The following is a 21157-nucleotide window of genomic DNA, read 5'->3' as shown; positions in this document are numbered from 1 at the left end:
AATAAATAAATAAATAAATAAATAGAGCCAGGCATGGTGGCCCTATTCTGCCAGCACTCACAAGGCAGAAGCAGGAGATCTCTGTGAACTCAAGGCCAGCCTGGTCTACGTAGTGAGTTCCAGGACTGCGAGAGTTACATAAAGACCCTGTCTCAAATAAACAAACAAACAAATAAATAAATAGTAAATAAATAAATAAATAAAATTTGAAAATAGAGATTGAAAAGCAAACAACGCAGATCTTGTAGGTGAGCATTTAAAAGGAGGCCAGAAAATTGAGGCTGGTGGTGCAGTCCATAATCCCAGAACCTTGTGAGGCTGAGGCAGGAGGGTCACAAGTACAGGACCTGCCTGGACTAGACAGAGAATTCAAGGTAGATCTGGGCAACTTGGTGAGACTCTACGATAAAACTGAAACTGAGAAAATGAAAAAAAAAAAAAAAAAAAGGAAAAAGAAAAAAAGGGAACAGAAAACGAAGGGGAAAGAGGCGTGGGGACGGAGCTGGTAACAGAACCCTTGACTAGCGTACACAAGGCCCCAGCAGGTTCATTTGACAATATGGAAAAAAAGAAAAAAGATAAACAGAAAAGGCCAATAGTTCTATGAAACGGGTGGAACAAGTGAATTAATAAACCAACTACGAGTTTGTCAAGGGGAACAAAGGACAAGGACAGTGCAGAGCCCTCTTGAGGTGGGATTAACCACAAAGGCTGGCAGCACTCAGGCCCCAGAGACCCGACTTTAGCTGGGTCAAACCATAGAGCAAGTTCTATCCCATGCTTTTATTAAAAACAGTACATCAGGAACTAAGGGATAGCTCAGGGGCCGAGCCCTTGCCTACCATGCACGAGACCCACGTTGAATCCCCACACCACAGAAACAGAAACAGAGCAGTGAGCTCTCAGTTTGTGATGGCCTCATAAGAAGGCAGAATAGTTACAAACTTGCTGGAGAGGCCAGACAGAAACACAGCAGAAGAGAACCAGGGAAGACACTGTGCGGCAGGGAATGATGGTCAGAGTGGCTGCACACATGCTCAAGGTTGTGACATCTGTGGAGCGATTGGAAGTAGGCACTCACTGCAGAGGAAATAAACATCACTAATATGGTCCAACCAAGTCACTAAAACAAACAAACAGCAAACAACAATAATTAGGCCCAGGGGCATCAGAATCTATCATTAATGTATTAATCTAAATCTACACAAAAAATTCCGAGACATGAATGCTGAATTAGCCATGTTGCTTGATTAGCAAGGTGACAGAAACTCCCAAATGTTGGCCTCAGCAGACAAAGATTTCAAAGCAGCCTTTATAAATTTGTTTGAAGAAAAAAAAAGACCTCATCTGAAGAATTCAATGAGGGTTCGAGAATGATGTATCACCCAATAAGAGAATATTGATAAGACAGAAGTTATAAAAAGAACAGAGTGTAAATTCTGCAGGTAAGCAATGCAAACACTTAAGTGATAGATTCCCCTGAAGGCTCGGTGACAGACACGAACTCCTGGAGGACGGAACCATGGGGAGGGTGAGATGGCTCAGTGAGAAAGGCACTTGTGGTACAAGCCTGGGCCCTGAGTTCGATTCTTGGAACCCACATAAGGTAGGAGAGAAGAGATTCCACAGAGTTGTCCTCTGATCTTCACATGTGTGCTGTGGCACACACGCCAAACACACACCATGCACGCACACACGTACATACACAATAATGGTAAATAAAATAGAATAGACAATGAGCAAATACCACAGCAAGAGAAAAATGACTTGCTGTATACCAGAAAATTCTAAGATCAGCAACTGACTTTCAATCAGAAATACTAGAGACAGAGGAGGTAGTACCACTTAAAAATCTTACATTCAGCAAATCTATCTCTTAAAAATGAAAATGGGGCCAGCAAGATGGTTTAGCAGGTAAAGGTGCCACCAAGCCTGACAACCTGAATTTGACCAACTTCTATAAGTTGTCCTCTGACCTCTACACACTTACCATGGCATACGTATACCTACACACGTGAGTACACATACACACACACATACACACACACAATGTTTAAATAGTGAAGGTAGGCATGGGGGGTACATTTAATCCCAATAATCAGGAGGATGAGGCAGGACAGTGAGTTTAAGGGCAGTCTGGATGGTGACATCTTGTGTCAATAAACAAGAACAAGGCTAGCCATGGTGGCACACACATTTAATTCCAGCACTCAAGAGGCAGACGCAGGTGGATATCTGTGAGATCAAGGCTAACCTGGTCTACATAGTGAGTTTCAGGCCAGCTGGGGCTACTGGGAGACCCTGTCTCAAAACAAACAAGCAAAACCCCACAAAACAAAACAAAACAAAACAAAAAGTTGAAGCAAAGACATTTCTATTTTTATAAAGTTGAAAGAAATAATTACTAGCAGACCTACCATATAAGAAATACTAAACAAAAATTTTCAATCTGATGGCAAGTAATATCAAAGAGTAATTCAAATCCCCCAATGGGGAAAAACAACAGAGTGCTTGAAACAGACAAACTTCTAGAAAGATAGAAACTACAAAACTTGACTCTGAAAGATGTAGAAAGCCTGAATAGGCCTATGTTGTACTTTGAATGTGAAAAGGCCCCAACAGGGTCAAAACTTCACTTTGGAGCTGGGTGGGAGTATCTCTGCTGGATAACCATGAGGCCCTGGGGTTAATCCTGAGCACCATGGGAGGAAGGAAGGGAGGGAGGGAGGGGGAGGGAAGGGAAAGGAAAAAGGAAGGAGATAAATGTGAAAAGAAAAGAAAGGAGAAAGAAAAATAATTAATTGTGCCAAACCCAACATCCTTTCATTAGTAAATATATGGTCACCTGCTGTGACAGAAATCAACCTTGAGAACATTATGCTATATAAACAAAGTAGCTCATGAAAGGCTCCATGCTAGGTAATTCCAGTTACATCAATATACAGACAAGTTAAACCTACAAAAACAGAAAGCAGATCAAAGGCTGTTGGGGCTGGGCAAGAGGGGGATGGGCTAGAGCAACTTCTCATGTGTACCAGGCTTGTTTTTGGAGCAAAAGAAATGTTCTAAAGTTTGGTTTCTCTGGCGGCCGTATAGTACTGTGATCCTGAAGATCACCCAACTGCACACTTTAAATGGGTGAATTTAAATGTGAATACAGATTAGTACAGTTGTTTGGGGCAAAATCCAAACAGGGTCAGCTCTTAGGAATAATGGCCGACCCATGCCTCAGCATGCCGAGGGAAGCAATTTCTGTTGTTTCCTTGATCATCTGAAGAAGCCATTGATGATGTGTTGTAGATGTTTGAACACTTGGATCCCAGAGAGTGGTTCTGTTTGGGAAGACTATGGAACCTCTAGGAGGGGGAGCCTTGCTGGAGGAAGTACGTCATTATGGGAGGGCTTTGAGCTTCTATAGCCTGGCCCTACTTCTTGTTCTCTGTTTCTTGAGGGTGGATGCAATGTGAGCAGCCAACTTCCTGTTCCTGCTGCCACACCTTCCCTGCCATGATGGACTCTACTCCTCTGACCCTTGGAGTCAGAATAAACCCTTTTGCCCCTAATTGCTTTTGGTCAGGATATTTTAACACAGCAACAGAAAACAAGCACATGATATCATCTGAACATTGAGGACAATCAAATCTATAGAAACTGCTGTCCAGGCTCCTTGCTCAGTGTGATTTGAGAGCCTGCCAAACTTTCCTGGTCAGGGCTTTAAAACATTCTTTGAATTATCAACAGTCAGTAGCTGTTGCCTTCAGAGGTTTTTATTGGAGGGACAAGAGTCTGGGTGTCATATTGTCTTTGATGACATGATATCAATACTTCATGTCAAACTGGAGAGATGTCTAAGTGTTTTCTCACTGTTATTTTATTCACAGCTCTTCATTAATTGGATTGTCAACTGCTCTGAGGTTCTCCCTGCTGCTTCTCTCATCTGTCACTCTTGCTTCTGATGAGCGAATCCTTTTGGTCTGAGTTGAGATCTTTTTGTTATTATTACAATAAACTTCTTGAAGTTAGAATTACTTCTGATTACTTACTCTTAATTATTTGTTTGTTTTTATTTTTTATATGTATGAGTGTTTTCCCCTGCATGTATTTAAGTGTACCCAGGCATGCAATGCCTGCAGAGGCCAGAAGAGGGTGTCACATCCCTTGAAAGTGGAGTTACAGATGGTTGCTAGCCACCATGTGGGTGCTGGGAACTGAACCTGGGTCCTCTGCAAGAGCAGCTAGTGCTCTTAACCCCTGAGCCATCTCTCCAGCCCCTCAATATTTTTGCATTTTGTTTCCACCCAGGTTTCTCTTCTGGTCTTTGAACGTTTACAGTGGCAGGGCCAGGGCTACAGCAGGCTGAGAGGGTTTGGGTTATTTGTTTTCATCATCAGGAAAATATCCAGATCAAACCATGATTCTTTATTTTTATTTTTATTTTTTTGGGACTTTTTGAGACAGGGTCTCCCTGTAGCCCCAGCTGTCCTGGAACTCACTGTGTAGACCAGGCTGGCCTTGAACTCACAGAGATCCACCTGCCTCTGCCTCCCCAGTGCTGTAATTAAAGGCGTGCGCTACCACGCCCGGCATTAGAGCCTTTTTTTAAGGGAAGAAGGGATTACTTGTCTTCCATTTTCAGAGGCGATCATCATGGTGGGAAAGCAGGGTGGCAGAAGCGTGAGGTCGCTGGTCACATTGCCTCTATAGTGCTTCCTGTTCCATCAGGATGTGAAGAGGTGAGCTGTACATTCCTGCCCCATGAAGCCAACTGCTGTGCCTCCCCTCTATGATGGACAATCTACTTGAACTGTTAGCCAAGACAACTTCCTCCTCAAGTTGCTTTTGTCAGATTGTGTAACAGTGAGAAAAGTAATGAATAAAAGTCACAAAATTTTATTTCTCCCCCCCCCAAAAATTGAGGAAAATGGGTTTCACATAGCATGTAGTCTGCAAAGGCCCTGGTATGTGGGCACAGCAACAGTCTGAGTATTTCCGAAGGCTACACCTGGACAGATGCAGGTAAGAGACTGAGGCTCATGTAAATAAAGAGACCCCCAAATCCAATTTCTCTGCTGCCTAAACTATTAACTGTTCATGATCACTGGAATGCCATAGGTTATGAAGGGGAAGAAGTTACCTATGTGAAGGAAGAGTGAGCAGAGGCCTTTCACTGAAGATGGTAAGATACCTTACTTCTGCATCTGACTTGGGAACATCTAGCCATATTCCTCCCAGGACCTTGGAAGGAATCTATGTAAGTGAGGGGTCCCCAAATTCATGCAAGCTGGGGGTCCTCAAACTCAACATAAGCCTCATAGTGAAGCCCCCTCTGCTCCCATCTCAGAACCTTTGGCTGCCTCCCTGCTGCTCAAGATGAGACTCTGCTCTTTCATCAGCATCAAAAGCCCGCACAGCCAACCTCTACTCTCCCCAGCTTCACCTCCATCTCCACAGCAGCACTGGAGCATTGGCTGCTCTCCAAACAAACCTTGTTTCTCCCTGCCTTTGTCCCTACCCATTCTCAGGGAGCCCAAGGCTGCACCTCCTCTTAACACGCACCTACTGCAGTGGACTCTGTAGGGTACCACCCAGGCTCCTCTTCAGATTCAAGAGGCTTATCCTTTTGAGTTGTGAGGCATGTTGTTTGCTCATGGCTCACTCCCAGCAGGCTCCCTGTCCAGGAAAGGTCCTTAGCTCACTCATGCTCCTTTCCTGGGGACAGTCAGAGCCAACGATGGGATACAAACATTGCTTCAACTGGGATATCTGTAAAGGATGGACTCAACTCCAGGGTTCCATGTGGGGGGAGCTGAACAGTTGGTCGATCCCTGATCACTCTCCCTCATCTCACCAGCATGCCCCAGGAGATTCCTGAGAACAGATCCCTGCCTCAGATGCTGTCTCTCAGGAGCCTCATTCTTCTTTGCAAGCTGAGTTGCTTCCCTGACTCCCCCATGGTCCTTATCTCCCAGCAAGCTCTTCCTGTGTGGTATCCTCCTCTGTTTGGGAGCTGCAGCTCCTGTTCCTTCCTACAGGTGCCACTCACCCTTCGCCACCCGTAGGGATACTCCCAGGCCTGCCTTTGGGCCTGTCAGCCCATAACTCCTTTCTCATGCATGCAGCCAAGGGCTCTATCTCCATTAGGCTGGGTCCACAGACACATGGCCAGCAGTCATGATCAACTAGCCCAGTGATCCTGGCCATCTCCTTTCTGGGTCACGATTACCTCAGCTGTCTCCATAAAACTTCCTTTGCTTGACCATGGTGGAAAGGAGGTGAACCCACAGAAATGCTGGCTGGTGTGGTCCTGTCAGCAGGTGGTGGAGGTGGGGCTGACAGGCAGAGTGGAACACTGTGGACAGAATGTTTTTGTACAAATTCATGTGCCAAAACCCTAATCCCGGATGTGATTGTATGAGGAAATGGCGCTTTGGGGAGGTAGTTAGGTTGTGGCACTCATGGCCTGAATCATTACTCCCTACTCCATAGCACTCCCTAATGGCAGTGGGTCTGAGCCCCGAGGGGTTGGAATCCAGGCTTACCATCTGCATACATCAGGCCCCTAACAAGTGATCGGCTAAGCGTGATTTCACCTGAACCAATGAGAATCAGGTCTGGAGTCTTTGCTGAACAGAGGAGAGCTGTTCCTTCTGCAGACTAGTTGGGAGGGTGGGTGGCATGCAGTGATCTTGCAGGACAAGTTTACCTGACAAGAGGCAAGCAAGAGGCCTTGGGGATGGGAAGGTTAAAAGCCACGCTGTGTCTGGGAGCCACGAGACCTCTTGCTGGTCTCATGGTGAGGTGACCCAGTCACCCATAATGTTCAGGGAAGGGACTTGAGACAAAGTGAGGGGCTTTGAGATGGCATGTCTGCTCTGGTGTGGGAAGCTCCAGCCAATCCAGTACGGAAGGAGGGCTGTGGCTGTGGCCCTGATAGTAGAGTGATTGACTAGCATTCAGGAAGACCTGGATCCAGTGGGTAACACCTCATACACTGGGCATCATAGCACATGCCTTGTAATCCAGCACTTGGGAGGTAGAGACAGAAATTCAAGGTCATCCTCAGCCACATAGCAAGTTTGAGGCTATGTGAGATGTTGAAAAAAATGAGTGGAAGAGGGGAAGATATGGGGGGGGTCTCCTGAGAAGGCCCCTGGTCACCCCTTCAGACATTGCAAGGTCTGTCCGTAGTTATTGCATACCTCAAGTATGGTTAGTGTCGTGTCATCCTGGAAGAGCCCTTGGTCCTGACTCACCTTGCCAGGAGCACACATAGTCCCGTCCAGTGGGGGGCCCTTCTTAGTCTTGCAAAAGTAGGGGTTGTCAGGGTGGCTGCACCATAGCTGTTTGCACGGGTCGAAGGTCCGGAACTGGAAGAGAATACCCCCAGTTTATCAGGCTGCCTCCTGCTGCAAGGGACCATCCAGTGTCATTTCCTGCCTGTTCACCACCCTTGTCCTATAATCTAAACTGGCCTGCAGCATGCCTGTGTGGCTGGTGGGTGTGGTGAGTGCCATGTGATTCCGGAGTCCTGAGGCCTATGCTGCACAGTGAAGGTCTGACAGCATCCCTGGGCTTGGCTGCCCCACCCCCCTTTCCCTGTAGCCTCCATCCCCAGAGGCTGCCCACCAGATAGAGCTTTGGATAGGCACTGGAGAGGCAGAGTGTCCTGTGTGAGAACTGAGTGGGCATCCCTGTGGCTCTGGCAAGAGGAGCTGGTACTTTAAAGAGTCATGCAGGGCCCTGAGGGCACTTTCTATGTCTCTGCACTCACCGCAGTGCACATCATGTAGCCCAGGCCAAAGTCGAAGCGACACTGCTCGTTCATGGAATAGTGCAGGCCTGGGAGCTGGGGCAGCGCTGGCCAGTCATGGGCAAAGGGGTCATCACGCAGGCAGTCATAGGAGCTGTGAGGGAACATGTGGGTGCCACGAGTGACCTTCAGTGGGGCAGCTGAGACCCGCTGTGGAGTTAGCATGGCTAGACTGCATGTCCTTATCTTTAGTTGTGATGCCTCCGTTTCCCTCCTACTTTGGTATAAGATTTCAGGTCCTGGCTAGGCCAGCTACTGGACCTACTTGTGGGTCAAGGTTGGAACCCCCAACCAGGGGATCTCTCTCAAAAGCGCCCTCTCCTATTCCTTGCCTGTCAGGCTGGAGGCCTGGTCTGAGGGCTTAGGCTGCACAGGCACATTGGGTACTGCACCCTCTTAGAACGGAACCCAAGGACTGAGAGGTTCCGCCAGAGGACCCTGGGGAGGTACTTACTGCAGATAGCGGCTGAGTTCCTGCTGGCTGCACCGGGACCAGTGGAAGCGGTGGAAGGCAGCCTGCACCAGTGGTGCCATGATGCTGCCCAGCCGCACCTCATCGCCACATCGGTTGCCCTGCCCATCGTGCTCCATGCCCAGCCTGTGTGGGAAGCAAGGTGGCCTGGCTGGACCCTCACCTGGCTGTGCTGACCTGCCACCTCCCTGTACCCAGACACCGGGGGGCGCGTTTTAACCACCCTCCTAACCCCAGCTGATCTCTTAGAGCCTTGTTGACCTGGTCTACCCGGGCCTTCCATGTCTAGGCCTGATGGATGTCCCCTCATTCTGTCCCAAGAAGAGCCACTATTCTATGAACACACAGTAGAGAGCCATCTGCAACTTGGAACGTCCTAGGCATCCTTCCCCTTTGATGTCCCCCCTCAAGCTCTCTACACCCCATTAATACTTATCTGGCCCTCAGCTGGTGCATGGGATATGCACACCCATGCATATTCTTGGCTGTTTAACCCTGGGATAGCCCTCCTTAGAGACTTGGAGATGCATCTACAAAGTGAGGTGAGACATTCACCCTGCCCCGTGGGTTGATAATTGAGCAAGGCCCTTAGCTCCACTAGCTCTGACCCCAGGTGCTTCCTTCCTTTGATTTGATTTGTTCCTTGGCAGAAAGCCAACCTCAGGCATGCCCTGTGCAGTGCTGGAACAGCAGGGTAGCATGTCTAAGTGGTGTTCCTCTCAGGCACAGGGGAATGTGAGCAGCTGGGGCAGAGGATCTTGGGGTGTCCTCTCCAAACCCTGAGCTTCCCCACACAAGGATGAGCAGGCCACTTACACATGGCCAGTCTCATGGGCCACCACAAATGCTGAAGAGAAGCCGTCCTCGTGATTCAGAGTGCAGCTGCGGACGGGGTGGCACATCCCAGTGACAGGAGCATAACCTGGAAGGAGATGGAAGGTGGCTGTAGCTTCTAGGCCCAGAATCCTGCCCCAGAACTCCAAATCCCACACAGGACCCATTCCCAGGGCAATCCAGCCCAGTCCACTGTCCCTGCCCTGGCAACAGGCCCTCAGTTCATTGCCACGGAGCTCTGAGGCCACACTGCCTGTCACAGTCCACACTGTGACTGCCGTCCATTCCCTGGCACAGGTCACCTGTGTTGGGCCTTGTCTGACACCTGGGCCGCTCCCTGGATACTCTCCTCTCCTCCCAAGCCTGTGGACTGACTCTGTGCTTCTCATCAGGCTCTGCCCTTTATCATACGCTTCCTTCTGTTTTTGATGGGTTTAATTTGTTGTTCCTTGCCAAATTACTTGAGGCACACACATGTATGATTGATTTTCAGCCTTCTTCCTAATAATGTACAGAAGGCTATAAATGCCAATGTAGTCATTATGTTAGTTATATCCACAAGGCTTTTAAAATTACATCTATTTGTATGTATGTGGGGACACACACACACACACATACACACACACAAGTGTGGGTGGAAGTCAGAGGACAACTTTCTGGAGTCACTTTTCTCCTTCCACCATGTGGGTCCCAGGGATCCAACTGAGGTTGCCAGGCTTGGTGGCAAGTGACTTGACTTGCTGAGCCTTCTCGCTGGCCCTACCGCAGGACTTGATGGCCGTACTGTCACTGCCATTCACTTTAAATGTACATTATGTTAACTGTTGTCTCTTCTTTGCCCACAGGCTGCTTGAATGTGTACTGCTTAACATCCGGGGTGGTCTGTGTGATTTTGACCTTGTATATTTTGTTGAGAGTGCTCTGTGATCCAGCAGTCTGTCTTGGTATATTTTCATGTGCTTTAGTATGGCGTGTGTATTCACAAGTGGTTTATTGTAGTGTTTCATATATGCCCGTTAAGTCAAGTTGCTTAGTTCAAATTTTTAATATCATATATATATATATCACATTTATTTGTGTGTGTATATGTGCACATGACATGGTGTGTATGTGGAAGTCAGAGGACAACGTGCAGGAGTCCATTTTCTCCCTATACCATGTGAGTTTCATTTATGTCTGTTGGTTTTATATAGTTTGAGTCCTTATGCAAAGAATCAGTTGGCAACTGATTCAAATTTGTTTTTCAGAAACCAGGGGGAAAATTTAACCTTGAAACCCAACATCCAGATACTGTCTCGTCTTTTGGCTTCTAGGCTCTGTCTTGTTCTGGTCATCCCTGATCCTCCCCAGGTCCTCAGGACTGCATTCGGATTTTTTGTTTTTTGTTTTTGGCGGGGTGAGGGCAGTCATAGCACAGGCCCTGGTGGTTTTCCAAAGCTAGGAGGTCACTATTACAGACCCAAACCCTCACACATCTAAGGTGGCCACAGTTCCCCTGGCTCTGCCCCTCTTCCCTGGCTTGGGCTGCAGCTGTTGGGACCCTTATAGGGCCAGTGGTTCACCCCCAGTTTCTCCTCCTGCCTCTCCATGACAAGAGGGTCCCCTTGCATCTGTAGAGGCTCATCCTGCATGGCAGGAGGCTTACCTTGCATGCCTGAAGGCCCAAAGTCCTGTCTCGTGAGGAAGATGGCATGATCATGGTACTCATCATGGCCTGTATCTGGCTTCTGCTGGAGGTAGGCCCAGCGGCAGACATTCTCCAGACTCTGCGAGGGGTTCCCAATCTCAATGAGGCTCATGGACTGCAGTAGGTAGAGAGACAGAAGGGAGGAGCTGATGTCTGGCAGATTATTTGAAGGCTGAGCAGGTAGTACTATTAACTGTGCCCAGCACTGGGGATCTGGTCCAGGCAGGGACACTCAGCCTCCTGCTGCCACTCCCATCAGCTTTGTAGTTCTGAATGAAGAGGAGGCCTCCGTCCCCACACCCGTCACCCTCTCTGGCATGAGTTTCCACTGTGCAGTCTTCAGCTGAGGCCTCACATAGTTTGCTTTCCCCGCTTTCTAAAGGCACCTATTCTGTGCAAGCTCTGGACAGAAAGCAAGTGCTGTAGGAACCTCATCCCCCAAACCTCATAGTTCTAGAAAAGTAGAGGCAAGTGCAATAGGCATTTTAATATGGAACATGAACCCAGAGAAAGGGAGAGAGAAGTTCCTGCTTCTCCACTGTATTTCCAAAACAACACAAAAAGAAGGAAAGAAATGCAACGAGCGCAGCCAAACCAGGAGAGTGAACCACCACGCAGACAGGGAATCCTTTCTTAGGGGCCATGGTCGGAAGCACAGGAACCATCCCCTTCCGTTTGCATCATGACCCACACCTGATAGCCAAGACCTCACAGTCCTACACCCCCATCCTGCACCATGGTGTTGGTGTGTGGTCCTGTTTAGTAACTTCACGACCTCCCAGTGAGATGGGAAACCGAGAAGTGGAGAGATTGAGACCTGGATACAGGAAACTTCAACTCCAAATTTATATTCAACTCAAACTGCCTCAGTTGACTCCCCCCAATAAAACATGCACCCCAGAATCTCAGAGCAAGGCTCCTGGGAGAGGCATGCTGCCTTTTCCTCTCCAGATCCTCACATCAGGCTTCCAGTTCCTGCTCCTAGCCTCACCACTGAGGTTAATTCCCTTCCAGAGAACCAAGAGGCCCTTGAAGAGGCCTGGTGTTCTTTCTTTTAGAATGCATTTGTCCATAGAGAAGATGTGTACATTCTTAGTAGCTCTGTGTGAAGGTATCTGTCTCTTCTGTTTTTTAAATAAAGATTTCTTTTTATTTGTAATTATGTGTATGTGCATGGGTTTTTGCAAGTGTATGCAGTACCCATGGTGACCAGAAGAGGGTGTTGTATCCCCTAGAACTGGAGTTATAGGTGGTTGTGAGTTTCAACATGGGTGCTGGAGACCAAACTTGGATTCTGCAAGAGCAATATGCGCTCTTAACCACTGATCCATTTTCTAGCCCTTCTCTTCTCTTATAGAAATAGTTCCACCTAGTTGGCCCTTGGTATTCAAGGGTTCTACATCTACGGATTCAATCAACCTTAAATAAAAACACTGGAAAAGAGCCAGGCATGGTGGTGCACGCCTTTAACCCCAGAACTCAGGAGGTAGAGGCAGGCAGATCTCTGTGAGAATGAAGCCAGCCTGGTCTACATAGTGTGTTCCAGGCTGTCTAGGTCCATAGGCCCTATCTCAAAACAACAACAAAACAAAACAAAAAATATTGGCAAATTTGTGTTTGAATTGGCCATGTACAGGCTCTACTTTTGGTTACCATGAAAGACTCTAGGCAAGGACACTGGCAGGCAGATGAAAGATGGTGGTTGGCCCCCAGCAGCTGACAGGCATGTCCCACGCCAGTGAGAGGAGCGCTCTAGCCAAGCCTTTTAAGAAGACTTAAGAATCCAGCCAGGAAGACACAGACCGATATTAGGACCGGAGAACAAGAGGGGCACCATCAGATAGGGGCCAAGCCCCAAGGCAGAGGTCAGGTTGTCAGGAAGGCAGAACAAGTAGGTCAAAACCTGCCTTCATTCTGGGACAGTTTAGAGAAGAGACTGAACACCAAGTATCTAAAAGGGCCATGTCCAACGAGCACCCGCACGTGGTTGGCAGTGGAGAACGTGTACAGGTTTGTCAGACTGGACGTCTCAGGTGGGTCTATTGTTAAATACAGACTTCACAAAGCTCAGTGGGGAGAGTGCCAGCCTAGCACAGTGAAAGAGCTGGGTTCAATTCTTGAGCACGTCCTAAACCAATAGTAAATGTTGGCTTAGAGGAAAATGGCTTTAGTGAACAGGACAAAAATATACCCCCCTCAGAAAACCAGCTTGAGAACCCTGGAACAGAGACAGCCCCTCCAGCAGACAGACCTCCTCCACCACCTTGCAGGCCTGAAGTGACACTGGCTGACCCCCTCCTTCCTCCCAGACGCTGGCTTCCTATAATTCAGCCTAGTTCTCAGCCCCTCTTGGCAGACAAGGTGATTTCACTGCCACAGCAGGATAATTCATTGAAATATTGATTTGTGTTTTGGTTCTTGCTTTGTTTTGTTCTTTGCCCATTCCAAGAAGCAGATGGCTACTAGCACTCCCTGGTCCCAAGGTGGTTTGTATTACAGGGGCCACAGCTGAAAGGGAAGGGGTCTAGGAGCCTCTGCCTCGCTTTGGGATCTTAAAAAAGCTCTCCTGAGGGCAGAGCAGAGAGAGAGGCTGGGGAGCACCATACCAGACAGGATCTATACTAGGAAGATGGGGTCTCCGGTGAGGTAAGACTTCAGAAAATAGCAACCATGTGCTATATCCATGAACCTTGATTTGCATACAGGAAACCAAAGAAGTCAGGCATCCAGGGACTCACCCCAACCCTGGACTCTTGAGTGACAAGATGTAGGTGCACGCCCTTGGTGTCTCCTGGAGGACTGTTTTTAGGACCCCAGTGAAAACCACCTCCATGGATGCTCAAATCTTGCCCATAAAGTGATGTAGTGTTTGTACAGAACCTAACACATCTCCCGTAGCCTTCCCAACAACTCTAGATGACTTGTACCATATACCACAGTGCTGTGTGCATAGCTGTTATACTGTTTGTTTAGGGAATAATAAAAGTCTGCATATGTTCGATACAGATGTAATGTTTTCCTCTAATTATTTTCCATCTGCAGTCAGTGGAACTGGTAGAAACAGAGCCAGGATGAAGAGAACCAACTGTTCTTTCCCTTTGCTGATGTCCCAAACTTTTCAAGCTCTGGCCAAGTCAAGTGGGCACAAAGGACCAAAGGGGCTGGGTCCTTGCTGGGTGCATTCCAGACAAGACATCAGTCTTGCATCCAGTGATAAGGGCAGGGCCATTATAGAAAGAGCCAGTTCTTGGCAGGGGTGGGGACCATGAAGAGGCATGCCAACGTGGCTGCTGCAGTGTCAGGAGAGGCAAGACCTGGGGGGACACAAGAGGTGCCAGGGCCAGAGTGTGGGAACAATGAAGCAAGGATGGAGCTGGTTTCTGGCTTTCATGATGGGTAGCAGTGGAGACATTGGGGAGGATGTAGGGAGTGGCTGCTGGCTCAGCAGAGAGGGCATGGGATGTGGGCTCAGCACTAGGGACAGAACTGCATGGAAATGGTCTCTCCTGACTAGTATGCTCAGCTGGTGAGGCCTTGGTAGACTTGCTTCAGGGTGCTCCCTGACTTCTCGGGATACAGACCTCAAGGTTGGAAAGACTACCTCGGCCAAGACCAAGGGCCAACCTGGTACCCAAGTTAAGCCAATAGAACAGAGGTTTAAAGGGCTGAAAATCAGCTGAAGCAAGCTATAAGCACCAAGTTCCTGCCTCCTGCCCCAGGGCCCCTTTCCTTCACTCCACTCCTCCCACTCCATGGGGCCCGCCAGCTGCCTTGTCCCACAGCCCTTAACGAGTCCTGTCAATCGAGAGACACGTGGATGGATCTGCTGAGCAGGTCTGGGTCCCATAAGGGAGACCTGAGCTGGCTGTGGCAGGGCAAGGTACTCACTGCTCGAGCAATTCGTTACTGGGGAACCTGCCAGAAAAGTCTCCAGTGGATGCTGGAAATCATAGAGTATATTGGTCATATATATGTATCTATAAATGTATTTTTCTATATATGCACACATAATAAACCTTAAATTTTCTCTTCACACAAGCACTTTATGGCTTCTCTTTAGCTTACCTGCATCACGAGTTTCTCCCTCTCCTTTGGGTCCGTTAAGTAAAATAAGGATTAACTGAGAACAAGCACTGTGATATGACAACAGTTCATCTGATAACAGCTGCTGCATTATGAATGGGAGGGCAACTGCATGACATGGATACTCTGGACGAAATGACAGATGGTGTCACAGCACCAGATTGCCTCAAGCTCCTCAGAACAACATGCAGTTTACAACTCTTGAACTGTTTGTTTCTGGAAATTTTCCATTTAATATTTTCACACTATGATTGGCAGTGGGGAATTCAGACAGAAGAAAGTGAAATGGAAGGGGAGCCCACCCTATTTCTAGGTTCGGGACTCCTTCAGAAGTCACAAAACCCCAGACAGGCTGAGAGAGTTGCTTGCTTCGTTGGTCACCTTGGCTGATCATCCCCCTAGTGTGAGCTCTGCTGTCCAGGACCCTTGTTTCCCCATGACATCTATTGCACACAGGTCTCTCTCTCCCCATCTCCTGATACAAATTGGAGGGAGGTCGTGAAGCTTCCTCCTGTTCCAGCCCCCCCCCCCCCCCCCCCCCCCCCGCTACAGAAGGACAGAGGCTTCCAGAAAAGGGGGCTAATTGTGGGAACATTCTCAGAAGTGTCTGGAAAGGGCTCACCAGTGGGAAGTGAGCCCAATAATAACGACAACAGCCAGGACTTCCTGGTGCTCAGGCCTGCTGTGCTTTGAGCTTAGCCTTTGCTGTCTTTTGGGCCTAGCCTTTGCACGCATCTCATTTAAACTTTAGAACTGCCCAAGACATAAGCACTGTTATCCTAGTTCCCAGATGAGAATGTGTGTCTCAGACCATTTAAGTTATTTACTCCAAATCCCACCGCCAGGAAGAAGTGGAGGTGGAAGTGTAAGCCTCACAATGGTAGGGAGGAAGTTCTACCTTCCAGGTTCTCAACCCTACAGCCCCAAAGGCAGCAAAGGCTGGCAGGTTCTGGAGGCGACCACCAGGTGGTGCTGCTGCAGCAAGAACGCAATGCCAGGTCCCTGGGAGAGTGAGCTGGCTGGGGACCACCACCTGCCCCTCTAGGCTGGGCTGAGGCTGGACATGCAGTTGGGTACTGGTAGGCCTCTGGGCCCTAGAAACAGCCTTTGGGGTCCTACCCTAAATAAACCAATTAAGTCTTGTGCAAAAAGTCCTATTCCCATTTCTGTTCTCTGACACTTTCCCTGTTTGCTCTGGAATGAGCTGAATTATTTATGCTCTTCCACCCTTCAGTCAAGGAGATAGGACACTGGGATTTGCAGCCTAGAGGCTAGTCTTCATGCCTGGCAACAGGGAGGCTCTGCAGCTGGGGCATTGAATGTGTCTGTGAAAACGGAGGCCACACACCAAATCTCAGGACGGTAGGCAGTTGGGCTGGAGGATGCTGGAATTGAAGGTGTGGGCCAGATGTCTCTTGTGTTCCACTGTTCTTGGACAAGTAGGCTCAGTCTCTGAGCTTCCCTGGTATAAAATAGTTGGGCATGACCTGAGTACCCAGCCTGGAGTCCAGGGGGTTCACCTGTGACAGTGTCAGAGTGTCATTGGGGTATGCAGTCTGTGATGGTTAGTGTGGTCAACTTGACAATCTATAACCACCTGCGAGGTCCACCCTTGAGCATGCCTGTGAGGCATCATCTTGCTTATGTTAATAGAGATGGGAGACCTGCCCACCGTGGGTGGCACCATTCCCTGACTGGATCCTGGACTGTATAAATGGAGCAGGGACCTGAGCAGAGGTAGGCAGTCCTTGTTCTCTGTTCTTGACCAGTTGCTTCAAACTCTTGCCACTGTGGCTTCCCCACCACGATGGACAGTACTCTGGAACTGGGAACCAAAGAAACCCTTTTGGCAGAGCATTTTATCACAGCGACATAAGCTAAGACAGCCATGCCTGCAAATGTTCCTTGTCCTTGCCCATGTAGCAATGAAGGTCAAGATGGATCCGGCCCTGGGGAGGCTGGTCCACTTCACAACTCTAGCTTCTGGCTCCAAAGGGATCTGACTTCAGCTTGCCAAAGTCATCCAAGAAGGGTCGTAGCCCCAGAGGGCCTCAGACCAGCAGTCCCTAAACAGGCACAAAATAGGGAAGCTTGCAAGGTGTGGATTTCAGGTGGACAGAACACCTCAGTCTTGGCATTGCTGGTGTCTGGGGCCATCAAGCTTGTGGATGGGACCATCCTGAGCATCCCAGGTGTTGAGCTAGCTCCCCTCCCCCAAGTTGTAACAACCATAAGTACCTCCAAACATTGCCCAAAGTCTTTGTATGGGGGATAGAGTAGCAAAATCCTCCCTGGTTGGGAGCACTGGACATAAGGGAACGTCACAGGGGAGCCTGTGGCAAGATAGTGCCCAGCACATCCTCCAGGGACAAAGTGGCCGTTATGTGTGACCCTAGGTGGGTCACCCACCCCCCCAGAGCCACATCTTCACTGTCAGATGGAGATGGTAACAGCGATTAAACTGCTTTCCTTATCCTCTGGGGATACTTGCAAGGCCTCCAGAGGATGCCTTAGACAGCAGACTGTACCAAGCTCTGTAGATACTACCATACCATGCCTCCTCCCGTACATGCCTCCCTATGACACTGTAATTTATAAGCAAGGCACAGGAGATTAATAATGCTAAGACAACACTTAACTACAACATAGTGTTGTGACAACTGTATGAATGTGTTCTTTCTTTTCCAAACAAACATGTCTTTGGACCGCAGGGCACTGAAGCTGGGGAGGGAGGGACTATGGGTAAGGAAAGCCTGCTAAACTCCTCAGTGAGGTTGAAGACAACAGAGTCACGTGAAGGACTTTTGACAGTACACACCCCAAAGAGTTGCCACCTTGCTGACCTCTGGTGACTATAATCATTGCTGTCAAGTGCCAGGGTTCCATTGGCTTCCTCCTCTCATTGGGAAAACTGAGGCTCTGTGGTGTTAAGTAACTCACTTAAGGTCCCACAAGTACCAGTGGGCCAGCATGGATGTCGGAAACAGGGCCCACACAGTCCTGCTGCTCGAACACAGGTTGTGTGTCCTGCTTGTCTGCTTGTAGCCCAGGGACCCCCTCCCCGCAAGACTTGGGTCTTCTGTCTCCAACTCTGGCATGTCGGGTGGTGTACATGGCTTGAAGCTCATCATGACAAGCCTCCTGAACTATAAGATGATGAATGTCAGAAGAGAAAAACCAACGTATTAGAACAGGGTTCAAAACAGAGTGGGTCTCCTACCATGGTCTGAGTGTTGGGGGTTCCCTCAAAATTCTTATGTGGGACCCTAATTTCTAGTGAAAGAGTATTAAGATGTAGGATCCTTTAGGGGTCTTTAGGGCATGAGGATAGAGCCCCCATGAATTGAGCTTGCATATTTAAGAACTCTGAGGAGGCCTGTTCATCCTTTCTGCCATGCAAGCATGTGGCTAGAACGCTCTGTCTATGAGAACCTTGGATCTGCTGACATCTTGACCCTGGAAATCCACCCTCCAGAACCATGAGGAATGAACTTGGGCTGTTTATAGCTCAGCCACTCACTCTAAGGTATATTTGTTATAACAGTCCGAATGGATTAAGACACTTCCTGAAGGTACTGTCTAGCCCTAACACCTCCTCATCTACTCTAGACCCAAAAGCATTGGGTGAGGAGGTGGATCAAGAACGACTGAACACAAACCATTGTGCCTTGTCCCATCAGGAGGTCAGGGGGCCATTTTCAGGACAAGGCACGGAGTGTGTGGCCCTCCAGGGTCCCTGATTCAAGGCTCAAAGGGCCTCAATCTCTTCTCCCTTTCCCTCTTGTGGCTAGAGAGCTGATATCCTGGGTCACATGGCAAATATACAAAGGTGCTAGTCCAGGGCTCTGGGCCCATGGAATACTCACCCCACAGCACATCTCTGCCTTCTACTGAGAGATAGAATTTCTGACCTTTCACCTCGAATGCTGAAAAATTCCAACAGGCCTCCCACACTGTCTTGACCTGGCCTTTCACAGGATACCGTATGTTCTCGGATTGCCCCCAAGTCTCTAATTTCCATTTCCTTTGATTTCCATCATCCAAGGAAATATTTAAAATGAGAACATTTGAGTAGCTTTGGTACCGTCTCAAAAAATCAATTGGAAAGCCAGTTGCTATGCAACCTGAGAGTGCGGCTGATGCTCTGCTCCCTGGCTGGTGGCATATTGTATAAAATAAGATAATCTCTTTTCTTCTGATTTTTTTTTTTAAGAAATGGAGAAAAATGTTGTTTTAGGAAAAACTTGAGCTAACTCAAAGTCCTCTCATAAGCTAGAGATAAACAATATGCCATTCAAGTAAGGGCTGCCAATTTACCCCCTGCTGGAGCCTAGCGGGACCTGGGGACAGGGCAGAGTAGAGTGGGAGGTGGAGCTGATCTATTTCTAATCACAATTAGGGATGAAGAGTAGGAACTACAGACCCAAGACACTTTCTGCTGAAGATTGGATCGTGGATGGCCTTAGTACCCCACACAGCACACTGCGACTGTGGTAGACACAGCTTAGGGTCTGTGTGGTTATAGCCACCAGGGCTCTGTGGGGCTTAAATTCCTCCAGCGATGAGGGCCTTGTTCCTTGTATTAATTACTCATGGCTGTAACAAAATACCTGACAAAGGAACTTAAGGAAGGAGGCGTTTGTTCAAGGGTTCATGACAGGGTGGGGAAGTCATGGCGGCAGGAGCATGGCGGCAGCTGGTCACTGCCACAAAAGCAGAGTGGTGAATGCTGGTGCTCAGCAGCCTTCCTCCTACACAGGACCACAGCTCATGGAATGGTGTAGCACATTTTAGGATGCTCTTCCAACCTCAGTTAAAAATCTCTCATAGGCACACCCAAGAGACTTGTCTCCACAGTAAATCCAAATCCTATCAGGTTAACAAGATTAACAACCGCATTTCTTGACAGGAACCCTGAGGTCCCAGGCAGAGCTCCTCCCCAGGATCCACCTGTAACTTTGCACCACACCCCATCCCCAGAGCCCCATCTAACTGTCCCAGCTTTGACCTTCTCCTCACTGAGCCTGTAGAACCTACTCCTTTGGGCAATGGACTCTGTGCCTCTCGGCCCTCAGCTCTCAGTGGGGAATCCCCTTCCTGGCCACTCCAGCCACAGTCTGGCCTCATCTTGCTGTACTGTCTTCACAGAGCTGACATAATCTTATCTGTCACTTAATGAGGAACTGCTGTATGGCCCTTAGTTCTGCATGCTCCCAGGATGGACCAGGGGGAGCTGGAACAGCTGCTGGGGAGGCCAGAGCTCCTGAGGCCAGGATGCTTTCCCTCCATCCTCCACACACCTTGGAAACCCAACCCAGAACCTTGCCCCTAAGAGCTATGCAAAGCGGAGTCTGTGACCTGCAGACACAGACACCATCCACGAGATAAGTACAAGAATTAGAAATTTTTATAAGCAAACAAATAGAGTGAGCTGCTTAGGAAATTTATGGGACTTAATCATAAAAAGGCCTTTATAAAAATATCTTGGGCTAAGTAACATTTGCCTTTTCTAATTAACTCACCTGCAGTGACTTTTAAAGGAGGCCTGATATACAGTAAAGTAGGGCTAGAGGTCTGCTCTTTCCACAGAGCCCAGCCCTGTACCATGTACTTTTCCAGACACTGTAGGCCCTGGCAGTTGCCCTGGAATGAATTGTCCCTGTCCCGTGTCACCTGTGGTCCCAAGGGATGCACAGTCCCTCCACAGACACTCATCCTAACCCCTGCTCCAAGGAAGCCCTGTTTGTCTACAGCCAAACATCCTGCTTCTTGCTAATGTTCAGACCTGCCCTGTCCCCCATGGTGTCTGTATGTAAAGGCTTGGCCACCAGCCTGTGGTGTGGTTGGGACATGGTGGAACCTTTTGGAGGAGGAGCCTAGTGGGAGGAAGTTACATCACTGGGGGCCTGTCCTTGATGGAGACTTTGGGACACCAGTCTCCATCTCTTTACCTCCCAGGCCCTGTGAGGTGGACAGCTTCTGTCTGCTGTTCTATTTCACCACAGGCCCCAAAGCACCAAGCTGAACAACAGGACTGAAACCCCCTAAATTGTGAGCCCAAATAAGCTTTTCCTTCTTTTAGGCTGTTTACCTCAGGTATTTTGTTACAGCGGCTGAAAGCTCACTAACACACCTCCATCTGTGGTCCCCTCCATGTTCTGAGCTGAGAATGTTTGTTTCCAGCTTTGAAGCCTCAATACCGGGCCCAGTAGCCCTCTGTCCTCACTCCACATCAGCCTTCCAGATGTGGCTGTCCAGCACCATGTCCTCC

General features: G+C 48.7%; 1 protein-coding gene across 1 annotated transcript in view; it reads right to left on the bottom strand.

Annotated features, from left to right (window-relative positions):
* The window catches only part of Adamts2 (ADAM metallopeptidase with thrombospondin type 1 motif 2), a 244116-nt gene that overhangs the window by 36241 nt on the left and 186718 nt on the right, over positions 1 to 21157 (bottom strand). The window contains exons 6-10 of the mRNA XM_017802958.2: positions 10762 to 10918; positions 9099 to 9204; positions 8265 to 8408; positions 7772 to 7904; positions 7254 to 7367 (exon numbers count right to left, since the gene is read on the bottom strand). Coding sequence (XP_017658447.2) covers positions 7254 to 7367; positions 7772 to 7904; positions 8265 to 8408; positions 9099 to 9204; positions 10762 to 10918 — 654 coding nt within the window. The remainder of the gene's footprint in view (positions 1 to 7253; positions 7368 to 7771; positions 7905 to 8264; positions 8409 to 9098; positions 9205 to 10761; positions 10919 to 21157) is intronic.

This window comes from Nannospalax galili, unplaced genomic scaffold (genome assembly GCF_000622305.1).
Source record: "Nannospalax galili isolate Female #2095 unplaced genomic scaffold, S.galili_v1.0 scaffold1206, whole genome shotgun sequence".
Taxonomy (NCBI): domain Eukaryota; kingdom Metazoa; phylum Chordata; class Mammalia; order Rodentia; family Spalacidae; genus Nannospalax; species Nannospalax galili.
The sequence above is the reverse complement of the archived record's forward strand: the minus strand, read 5'-3'. Positions and strand labels throughout refer to the sequence as shown.